The following is an 11,708-nucleotide window of genomic DNA, read 5'->3' as shown; positions in this document are numbered from 1 at the left end:
TTAAACTACCCTCGTGTCACAGCATAACTTGGTCATGAATTAATTCATAATTTTATCTGAATAAATCACATATTCCCATGTCTGTTTGTCCCAAATGGACATGAATTGGAAAACACTTTTATTACTCTCTAATATCCTATGTTCACGTATAATCTCCACTTTCGATTCCCCTATTTTTCATTAGGTTTTTTCTTACTTTCTTCATTTTCATCCAAATCACTATTTAAGGAAATGATCAACAATGATGAAAAGGGAAAATGTTACACCTTCACTTAGCAACTTCATATCACACCAGTGTTCTTTGACCTCAAGAATTTACACTTGGAAGCATAAAAATATCCCTGTCTGCCACTTCTGTCAAATCGCAGCCAAACTAGGAGGCAAATTCGTCAGCTAAACACTGTTCTCAAAATGTTATGACTTCGTAACAAAACTCTCAGAATCTACACAGGCGCTTTTAGATTTTCATCTCTGGACCTATTCTTGCATTTACACCATGAACCTCAAATATAAAATAAGAACACCGAGGACCACAGTCAGCTTGCATGTCTATTTCAGCCCTCCTATGGACAGCCAGTCTTATGATGGGTGGATGAGGAATATCACAAAAAATCTCATTAAAATTTTTCCTGCAATCATGTGGTTGGAAAAGTAAACGTCCGTGAACCATTCCAGTTGAACTTTCTAGGTATCAGTATGAAAGGCTTGTCCAAATTACTGATCAGAGATTTCTAAGATAACACTTATTACCGGGATTCAGAATTAGGATAAAAATCTGATGATGATATAGTAGAGAACAGGTGGAAAATTGTAGTTAAAAATTCTTCAGTAAATTGCTACTAAAGTTTTCTTTTCTAATAAAGAAATAGGGTATTATTTATTTATTCATTCTTTTTACCTTCGAAAATCGTTTATCAAGCAAGATTATGATTCTTCTCAACCATGCAATGATAGTTGACAAACAATTCTGTAAATACAAAATATTGATTGTGAGCCATCTCAAATAAATAAAAAACTTGAAACAGAAATTACTGAATTACCATTAAATTAGTTAACAAGACTTGTTATCAAATATTTCCAAGATGGAAATGTCTTAGAGTGAGACCTCTTATCTTTTATCTCATTTTTTCTTCACCAATCTTTCTCATAGTTTCATATTTTCTTACTTTTTTCACACTTATCCCAGGAGGACAGGAGGATATGGAAAACATTCTGATATCACAATCAAAATATCTATTTATACTCATTATATACATACATTATATGTAAAACAGGTACAAAAAATCCAAAATAGGAAATTATATCTTTGGCCCTAAATTATGAAAAATAACGTGTCAATACATATTTGACCTCGAAGATATGAACCATCAGACGAACACACACGGACTCTCCTTTTCTCACTTTAAATAAGAGAATAACTTAGCATAAAACAATCTTCATTGTACGCAGACAATAATGCAAACACAGATCCCAATCCCCGATTCCCTCCCCCCTTACCGGAAGAAAAAATAAAACCTATTTATGCTGGATCCTCCCCCCACCCCACCCCATAACGCATACCCAAAAATAATAACATTAGGAAAAGAAAAAAAATATCTATATATACAAAATTTATAAAACACAAAAAATCAATGCAAGAAACTATCAGCTCCTAGCAGTAGGACGAGACCCCTGTCCCCAGACTCTTCATTAGGGTGTAACAGTCTTGAAGTCTTCTCTTGTCACCAATTTTCTCCAGGGTCTTGGCAGCTTCAGCAAGCATGCCTGCACGCTCGCCAGGTGAGGCCAGCAGCTGGGATGGGAGGTGTCGGCAAGCCAGCATGAGGGCTGTGGCGTGTTCCCGCTCGCCAGCAATTTTGCCAAGCTTTTTCTCTGTGGGGGGAAAGGTTCATGTGAGAAGGATAATAATCCATGAAAACAAATACTGGAAGAAGAAGAAGAAGAAAACAAACAAACAGAATCAGCACATTTTGTGGCTATTCTGATTTGCTTTAATTTCTGTACAGCAGTACGGAATGGTTTGAAAAATTATTCCCATCGATACATGAATGTGGAATGTAATATCTGTGAGCCATGACTAAAAGGTTGGCAGCTGCAGGGAGGACACCATTTCCATGCTCAGCATCCTATTCCTGGCCGCCATGACCAGCAGTGCAGGTTGTATTATTAATATTACGTGAAAATTTTTTTTAATGAAAAATAACAAAATTTGTTTATTGTTATTATTCTTGTATTGAGTTATGGACTACCTTCCGAGATGATATGGAGTCTCCATAAGGAAAACAGTCTCTTACTTCTCTGGATAAAGCAATTCAAATGACAAATATGGATATAGGAAAATAGCAAAAAGGCTAAAAATGCTTATGCACAAAAAGAGAAAATAACTGTGCAAAGGGGAGTCATAGAATCTTGTCACCACACACAAGTGCACCCTGCCCCACAAGCTGTGCACTCAGAACAGTGGCCACTCACTTAAGCCTGATGCCTGCATTTTAGTCGACATGAACCAACCAGATCCAAGGAGTTAATAAGTGACAAAGACCCATGACAATGATTTATGGCACCAAACTAATAAAAACCAACTCCAACCTGTGACTCACCCTTTCCGCAGATGACCGAGGGCTTGTTGTATCTGTGTCGCAGCGATCGGTCCAAAAGCTGTTGTGTTCTTGCGGGTGATGCTCCTGCCATCATGCGCAGGGTGGCTTCATGCAGGAAAACTCTTGCTAAAACCCCCTAAGGTGAAAAAATAACATGGACTACTCTCAGTAATGAATCAAATACAGATATCTGAAAAGGGGTTAATGAAGTATTCAATATTTCAATGTTGCAACCAACCTTGAAAGAACTGAACTCTTCCATTTCAGCTAAAACCAACTATGCATTTTCACACAACCTCTTCCCATGAAACTTAAAAAAAATAGCACAAGTCTTACCGGTATGTGTTGCACAAGCTTCCTCAGCAGGGCCAAATCGTGCTGGAATCCTTGCAACATGTGCGCTGGAGCAACACTGAGTGTGTCACAGTCTGTGGTGGACTCCTCTTCCCAAACCACAGTCCGCACGCCCAGGAGCCAGTCCACTACTATAAGCTGGACACTCTGAAGGGGAAGGACAAGAGGAGCTTCATATAAGTTTCATTTATAATACTGCTTAATAACTCATGTAACACAGGCAGATAAAGGACAAAATGAAAACAAACATGCATCAAAAAATCAAGAGGGATTCTGACAGTAAAGGATATCAAATGGAGAAATTCTGATCTCTTTTGAATTATAGACTCATAGTAGCAACAGATATGGCCATAAAAGATATCATTGAATCACAGTCTCATAGTAGCAACAGATATGGCCATATGGCTTTGATGAACAGTCAAACAAGAAAAAAATATAGTAGGAAACATTTTAAATGAAGAAAAAAAGATCTAAAGTGAGCAATAATAACTTCATTCTAAACATTTCTTCTGGATATTTTAATACCCATCACATACACACATATCCACTTGATCAAATCTGCCCAGTGCTACACACTCAGTGTAGAGTACATTACCTAGAATTTATATAATTTATAATAATTTATAATTTAGCTTGATTCCATTTGTTACAATGGATATTCTTGGTGTAACATACTGTCTTTCATTTTGCTTCTAAATTACCCCCTATGTGCACACATTATCATCAATTGGCGGCAAGGGATTTGAACACAGGTGAGCAAGATTGCTAGATGAGATTGCAACTGCTGCACCACAACAGCCTAGCTAAAATTGTTTCCTCTTTACCTGAAAACAATGCCTTTCTCCTCTTTCAGATGAAGGTGCCAGCTCTCAAGGAGCGCAATGCAGGAGCACTGCAAGATTAAACACTCTGCAATGCAACTACAATGCATCCTCGCAAGTGGCTTCAAGGAACAACTGCTGGGAGATCCGCCTGCTTTCACAAAGGGAAAGGCTGCTGGACTGAAGAAAATCTTACCTTTGGCTTTTTTATCTGTTCAATCTATTCACTGTTCTTAACCCATTACTGACGGGTAGCATTCATAGAGACCCGGGCCTCGCTGCCGGGGGCTTATATCATCGCCCGAGCATGCGCGACCACTCATGCCAAATACCAGCATCCCATGCCGTTTCTTCGTAATACTACGAAAATGTTGTATTTTCAGTTTTCATTATTTTTTACAGTCTCTACTTGCCAAACTTCCTGATAACGAGACTGAAGGGTATTTTTGTTGTTATATAGACTCCATAGTTGATCATTATTGGGTCTATAGTCCGAATAAAATAAGCAGTGTGCGGCATCATGGAGTTGAAATTGTCGGTTTGTTGCATTTTTTTTGTTTGTTGCATGGTAAAAATGAGAGTGTTAAAATCTACTTAATCACACTTTCACTGGCAGAAAAATAATCTTTTGCCGTGATTGTAACAAAAAAAACTCATGGCATGTCCATGCATCCTCTATGGCATGTGCATACGTGCCCCCGGCAGATGGTCCCGCCATGCCATGGCATGTACGTACATGCCACCCGTCGGCAATGGGTTAATACATATCATAATCATCTAAACATTTTTATCACATAATATTACTTTATCATCTTAACTATCATTTTACTCACTTAGATCTCTGACACATAAAACAAAACAACAACCACAACAACAACAACAACCACAAAGTTCCCTTCCTTGTTCCTTTCTCACTCATAATCAATTTACCTGAAGTCTAGGTATGGCAAACTTTACATATGGCTTCCTATAACCTTACCAAAGAGGTACAAACATTTCAATCAACAAGCTACAAGACTAAAACAACAAATATACAACACAGAATCACTGGTTTTACATACATTCAAATGGAATGCAGTTGGTCTTACCTGAATCATGGAACTAGAGTGTTTGTACGTGGCTTGGTGGATGGAATCGCTAAGTGCTGATCCCGCTCTCTCGCACAGTCTCAGGGTTGATGAGGGAGAGCTGTGGCCTAGCTGGCGCCGAGCTCTGTTAAAAAGTTTGTTGTGAACAAAATAGCAAGTGCTTATGCAAAACACAATAAACAAATAAGTAATCAAATAAATAATGAATAAACGACAAGCTAAGAAATCAGGTTTCATTAAGATTTATAACAATTACCTGATTTTAAATATCCATTACAATTACCTGATTTTAAATATCCATTATAGAATATTAAATCCTGCCTTACCAGAGGATGTATCTTCCTATTGATATATACAGTACATTAACCAGTGATACTGGGAAGTTTACAAAGAGACAGCTCAGCAAGTTCCTAGTCACCAATTCCTAGGCTACACCAGTTAACAGTATTCCATGAATTTTAGGAAAGACATATTTTCATTTTTATTGTTGTTTGTATTATCAATATATTGAAATGATGATATAATAATGATATATTACTGATGATGATGACTACAATACCACTACTACTACTGATAATAGTGATGATGATGATGATGATAATAATAATAATAATAATAATAATAATAATAATAATAATAATAATAATAATAATAATAATAATAATAATAATAATAATAATAATAATAATAATAATAATAACAATAACAACAATAACAGAAGCAATAGTATAAATAAGAACAACAAAAATTAAAACTTTACTCTTCAAAAATTCAGAGAAAGGATAACAGCTGAGGTTCAGTATGCCTAGTAACAGATTCCATGGTGACAGTCTTTATGAAGCCATCAATGTCTAAGCGAAATTGACAACCAGAACTACTGTAGACAGGACATACACTTGGTCCCAATCTCATAATAAAGTATTATATTTACAATAAAAAATAGAAAAAATGGAAAAAGACAACAATCTTTCCTCCCCAATACAACAAGGGCCTTCCCCATGAATTCCCAATTCTTTCTCACCTGACAGCATACAAGACCGCCATTGGCAGGGGATCATCAGATGCCTTGAGTACCTCAGGGACATTCTCCAGGGTCGAGTACAGGGCCTCAGCCTGCTCGTCCTCGCCCAGCAGCCAGTGGGCCACGACACCACAGAAAGCTCCCCACCAAGAGGAAACCTGAAAAGATATAGATACACATATAGACCTCAAAAGAGAAAGCCTGGCTTATTAAAACTCATCTAAATCTCAAAAACATCTCAAGCTAAACTAAGGATAATCATGTAAGAGAAAGAGAAGTTTGTAAGGATGCAATTTCAGAGGAGCTAACTTCCCACCCAACCTAACTGTATTAAGAAAATGATGGATATAAAACCACATCATTCACACAAGAGCACCAGCGGATAAGGGTTAGCTAATAATGCCAAAGAAAAGGTGGTGAAAAAATAAAAATAAAAATAGAAAGTCAATACAGAAAAGGAAGCTGCCCTCATGCTACCTAAAAGAAAATAGAAACCACCCAAAATAGGGGGAAAAAAAATGTAATCTAACAAACAAACAGACTGAAGAAAGAGAAGAAACAATAGATCCTAAATCAAAAAGAAAATCAAGGAAAACCAAAAGGAAAAGAAGAATGGGGAAACAGAAACAGCCTCTTCAGCCCACCTCATCTCGCAGCGAGAGGCCAAACGAAGTGCCTGGCCTGCTGTACGTCTCATTGAGCTGGTGGATGTACTCGAGGACATCTGAGGTCTTGGTGCGTCTATGAGCATTCTCTTCACACACGTCATCCGCTCGGTTGCCTGGGTTCATGAGAGTTGAGATGGCGCGTTCTAGCAGGTGCTCTCTGGAGGGTTGAACGAGTAGTCAGAAAGAGTTTATACAATGACAGGAAGAATAATCTAAGATGACCACCAATGTTATGCGTAACACTATTTTATCTATTTATTCATTTATTAGCTACCTATAATTCTTCAACATTCAGGCTTTTTAGGAGAGCAAACTTAAAAATAAAGTCCTCAAATAGCTGATCTGAACTGACAGACAAAACTTAAAAAACAAAACAAAACAAAAAAAAAAATGTATCTTGGACTGACATTACTGACACACCCACTTAAACCCCTGAGGGTCTCTTACCGATAGAGAACAAGGAGATAAGCCATGGGATCAGCCTTGTCCGTGAGCTGGCTGAACATGGACACCCGATGTGCATTATACGACCACTTGTGGGAGACGAAGAAACGGTTGCCAGATGGTGTAAAGAGCCACTGGAGGGAGTTGTTGTTGCCATGGTTCTCCTTGTGGCTCTTCCTCTTCGCCTGTGCCAGAAACATGCGAGAGTAGAGGCGCCAGCGCTCCGGAAGGGACTCTTTGGCACGCAGGGCAGCCATTACCAACATCTCAGCCATCTCACCCTCTGGAAAAAAAAATAAAAATAAAAAATAAATAAAAAATAAAAAAATTGGTTATTCTGACAGAATTCTCTAATATCACCTATTAGGACTACCCAATGGCACTCTCTCTTAAGGGAACCGTCCCGTGAAGGAGCAGCTTATTTGGTTGAAATTTTGTTGATTAGTTTACTACTCGAACATGCCTGGTAAGTCTCCTCAGTGAAGTGTCCCAAATCCCTTCCCTTCTTGAGGTAATAAGTGCAAATTTGCAAACCGCCAGTCAGTCAGTGTGGCCATTACCTAACAACAGCAGATTCCTAACAATCATGTACATGAATGCATATATGTATGTGAATATGCATATATAAATGTATCTGTATGCTTGTGTACAGATATTTATGTATGCTTTTTTTTTTTTTTTTTTTTTGTGTGGTGTGTGTGTGTGTGTGTGTGTGTGTGTGTGTGTGTGTGTGTGTGTGTGTGTGGGTGTGTGTTGTGTGTTGTGGTGGTGTGTTGTGTGTGTGGTGGGGTTGGGTGTGTGTGTGTGTGTGTTGGGGTGTGTGTGTGTGTGGTGTTGTGTGTGGTGTGGTGTGTGTGTGTGGTTGGTGTGGTGTGTGTGGTGTGTGTGTGGGGTGGTGTGGTGTTGGTGTGTGTGTGTGGTGTGTGTGTGTGGTTGTGTGTGTGGGTGTGTGTGTGTGTGTGTTGTGTGTGGTGTGTGTGTGTGTGTGTTGTTTGTTGTGTGTGTGTGTGTGTGTTGTGTGTGTGTTTGTGTGTGTGTGTGTGTGTGTGTGTGTGTGTGTGTGTGTGTTTGTTTTATTAAACTTATTGCATACCTGGAACTTTATTTTTGTTTTTAATTCTTAACTTTCTTTTTACTTTCTGAAAAAAAGTAATATCTAATTTTTTTTCTTTAAGATAAAAAATAAGACACCATAGTAAACAAACTGAAAGGATATTTAAAAATGTGAAAACACCTCTGTGGCATCACATAGCCTTTTCACACCCACAAACAACTCAAAATGGACTACTGGTGTGGAACGTCAACATGTCCAATTGCCTATCCAAAATTTCACCAATTTTTAAAAAAAATCTAAGGGGGCACCACCATCTCCTTGGGTGAAATGAAGTGAAGTGGGAAAAAAAAAACATTGTAATCAAAAGAATCACTGCAATAACTTAAGTGCCTGTTTTTTGAAAGGGACATTATCCAGAGTGCTAATTGTCAATTTTGCCATTTCTCCAAAAATCCCTTGAAGGAACAAAATCAAAATTTATATTGATCTAGAACCAACCTGGCAACAAAAAACATTCCATTCTGACCTATTTCTACATACCAATAGCAAAATCAGTACAAATCACATTTCTAATTCCATTTCCAGATTGCAAAAGGGCTAAGACTAGGGCCTTACCTGCAACACCCCCGCACTCGCCCAAGTTGATCGATGTCAGAGCCAGGTAGAGACCCAGCAGGTGTGAGGAATCTTGTGTGTGTCCCATGAGGTGCAATTTGTGCAGGAGGTGATACACATACGAGCACTCACGGACGCATTCCTGGATCTCATCTCGGATTGAGCTGTTGACCACAAAAAAAAAAAAAAAAAACATTTTATTTTAGCCACACAATTTTACTTAGTCACTGAACGCATTTTTAAAATCTCCCTATCATCAAAGAGCATCAAAATATGTATTTTTCAATCTCAAGAATTTTTAACTTACTGTTCGAGGAAGATTCCGCCAGCATGCTTGGCCAGCCAGCGCCCCAGGTACAGTCGTTGGAGGATCTGCCGTGTGATCTGCCACATGACGGAGCATACTTTCTCAAAGAGCGTGCTTGGCAAGGGCCTGCCAATTGCACTCAGAGCCATGCTGTATTGGTGGCATGCATTGCTGTAATTCCCCTGTGCAGTGGAAAACATCTGTCACTTTATCTTAAAAATATGCAAATTATCATAATTTTTTATATAACTTACAATACAGCAGAGAAAAAAAATAATTCACAAAACTGGTTACACTCTCAAACAAAAACAAACGCAAACACACACACACAAATTTAATAAAGAAATACCTTAGCTAAGCAGAGGTCAGCCTGTTTACGGTGTCGCCAGAAGCTCTCAGACACTGCAGATTTTCTCCTCATTATGGGTTCCCCATACACAAAGATGCGCACTAGGAACACACTGATGATGACAAAGTTAACCAGCCAAACCATCAAGGAGGAGTACATGATGTGTTGGAATGAAAATGTGCCTGAAATAAAACAAGACGGACTTATTAATAACTGATAAGTAAATAGATATAGTTCACAAAATCAATACCAGTAAAATATTTACAGCACAAAAAATGATTCTCTCTCTTGTAAGATAACCAAAGGTAACTGAATCACTACATCAATGTCCATATTTCACATCCAGGCATTTCATTTTATAGCTTAGATTCAAGTGATCTTTTTGTAAACTTAAAAGCTGACCTTTCTAAAAACATAAATCAATGAAGCAGAATTTGGTTAAACTACAGATAGACTTATAATCAAAGAGCAAACTTCCAGATATATATAAGCCAGTATCACTTCATGGTACCCAAATCTTAAAAACAAAAGCTAAAAAGAAGCCACAGGAGCCTCCTTACCTTCATCCGATTCAACGTCGCGGAGAATGGTCCTGCCAGGGACTTCCCCAAAGGAGTCGTCAAAGGCAGGCATGCGTCGCTTCGAGATGAAGCTCATGGGGTTGAAGGCTAACACTGCCAGCATCATCATGCACAGCATCATGCGTGAGCCATCTGCCATGGAACGTGCCATGGGAATGTAGGAGGGGCTGCTCCTGGGTGAGGGAATAGGCTGCAAAACAATGAGATTATTATTAGTTTGAGGGTGGAGAGAACTTGAATACTGGAAACAACAAACTGGGAACAATAACCAAAAATTTAATAAATCTAGCACCAGCCAACTTCAACGTTATTTGCGAACCTCTAAAGGGCAACCACATCTGATCAGTCTAACCAAGTTCCCAATAAAAGTACCTCTTCCTTTACTTCAAGCTTAGTCATAGAGGGTGACGGAGGCAGAGAGCTATCAGAGAGAGGCGAGCGTGCAGGCGAAGAGCTGTCTGAGGGAGGTGGAGTGTAAGGCCCAAGCAGGTCGGTGATTTTCTGGTTGCCGTCACGCATGCGGTACGTGTTGAGCTCAGTGCGCAGCCTGGTGTTCTGGGCCTGCAGGTAGCGGATGTAGTCAATGGCCTTCTTCAGAATCTGGGACTTGTGGAGCTGTGAAGAGAAAAAGGAAAAAATTTATAATACAACAATCATAATCAAAAGTGCACAATCAAAGATGAGACACTAATAAATTGGATTTAGATCAGATAATAATAGTGGGTGCATAACTGGAGAGGTCAAAATAACAATAGAAATGCTCTTTACATTCTTTTTCAAGATTTCCTTTGGATAATTTAGTAGCTCTGCATCAATACATCTATGACTCAGCACATACAAACACATTTCAATACTTGCAATTTTACTAATCTCTATAAAACCAAAACTATTATTATAAACATGCCCTACCAGCACCAGTTTTAAATCAAAACGACAGGACAAGAGTAAAAATAGTGAATGAAACTTGTGGCATTTCTGTTGCTGTTCTGGCAGGGAGCCAAACCTGAACCAATGTATATATCCTTGACTACTCATTTTCATGCCAAGTTAGGTATCCTGAGCCCCTCTATTTTTATCAAACACATGCTACTATTACTATTACTACTACTATTGCTTGTACTCCAACTATTAAATTATTACCAATACTAATTCTTTATTTATTTTTAACAATAAAAATTACTAGCAATGTCATCAACAATTTATCAACTTATTCCACAAGTCCCAAACAGCCTGCCAATCAAGCATTTCATAAAACAAATCTCATCATACAAATATACACTGTCCAGTAAGTAAAACAAAAATAGAACCTAGTCAAACACACACCCTAAACAATAACCTGTCAAATATATCCACACTATCAGAAACATTCTGTCAAACACACACATTACCAAATTACACATACTATCAAATAAAATCATTGAATCACCCCTACTTAAACACACACTGTTACAGAACATTCATCAAAATAACACCTTGGTAAATGTACACACTTCCTAAATACTTCAACTTGTGTTACACTCACCTTGGCCTCCTCTCCAGCCACAAGGTTCTTGAGCTCTAGGATCTTGTCATTAATGGAGCATCTGTAACGCTTTTCAATGGCGTTGTGAGAGTTGCGCTTCTCACCCTTCTGTGGCACAATCACAGGCTTGACTCCAGCACTGACAACACGCGCAAGGGGAAGCCGCTCTGAGTCCAAAACAACCGGAATGCCAGTCACAACTGTGGTAGTATCCAGGCCCTGTAGGGGAGTGGCAATGGTGGCCAGGGTGGGGGTACTAGTCTTGTATAGTACAGTGTGGGGCA

General features: G+C 38.7%; 1 protein-coding gene across 2 annotated transcripts in view; it reads right to left on the bottom strand.

Moving 5' to 3' along the window:
- Positions 1 to 1,216: 1,216 nt before the first annotated feature.
- Positions 1,217 to 11,708, bottom strand: part of LOC119575035 (sterol regulatory element-binding protein 1-like) — a 14,488-nt gene continuing 3,996 nt past the window's right edge. The window contains exons 3-15 of one of the 2 annotated variants that reach the window (XM_037922364.1): positions 11,425 to 11,708; positions 10,275 to 10,517; positions 9,882 to 10,092; positions 9,322 to 9,503; positions 8,973 to 9,154; positions 8,666 to 8,829; positions 7,000 to 7,279; positions 6,529 to 6,709; positions 5,885 to 6,042; positions 4,864 to 4,987; positions 2,937 to 3,101; positions 2,601 to 2,736; positions 1,217 to 1,872 (exon numbers count right to left, since the gene is read on the bottom strand). The exon at positions 11,425 to 11,708 is cut by the window's right edge and continues 454 nt beyond it. In XM_037922364.1, the coding sequence (XP_037778292.1) occupies positions 1,652 to 1,872; positions 2,601 to 2,736; positions 2,937 to 3,101; positions 4,864 to 4,987; positions 5,885 to 6,042; positions 6,529 to 6,709; positions 7,000 to 7,279; positions 8,666 to 8,829; positions 8,973 to 9,154; positions 9,322 to 9,503; positions 9,882 to 10,092; positions 10,275 to 10,517; positions 11,425 to 11,708 (2,531 nt within the window). In that variant the 3' untranslated portion in view covers positions 1,217 to 1,651. The remainder of the gene's footprint in view (positions 1,873 to 2,600; positions 2,737 to 2,936; positions 3,102 to 4,863; positions 4,988 to 5,884; positions 6,043 to 6,528; positions 6,710 to 6,999; positions 7,280 to 8,665; positions 8,830 to 8,972; positions 9,155 to 9,321; positions 9,504 to 9,881; positions 10,093 to 10,274; positions 10,518 to 11,424) is intronic. The other variant, XM_037922365.1, reaches the window with a different exon arrangement.

This window comes from Penaeus monodon, chromosome 7 (assembly GCF_015228065.2).
Source record: "Penaeus monodon isolate SGIC_2016 chromosome 7, NSTDA_Pmon_1, whole genome shotgun sequence".
Lineage (NCBI taxonomy): Eukaryota > Metazoa > Arthropoda > Malacostraca > Decapoda > Penaeidae > Penaeus > Penaeus monodon.
Note: the sequence above shows the minus strand (reverse complement) of the source record. Positions and strands in the feature narration are given on the sequence as shown.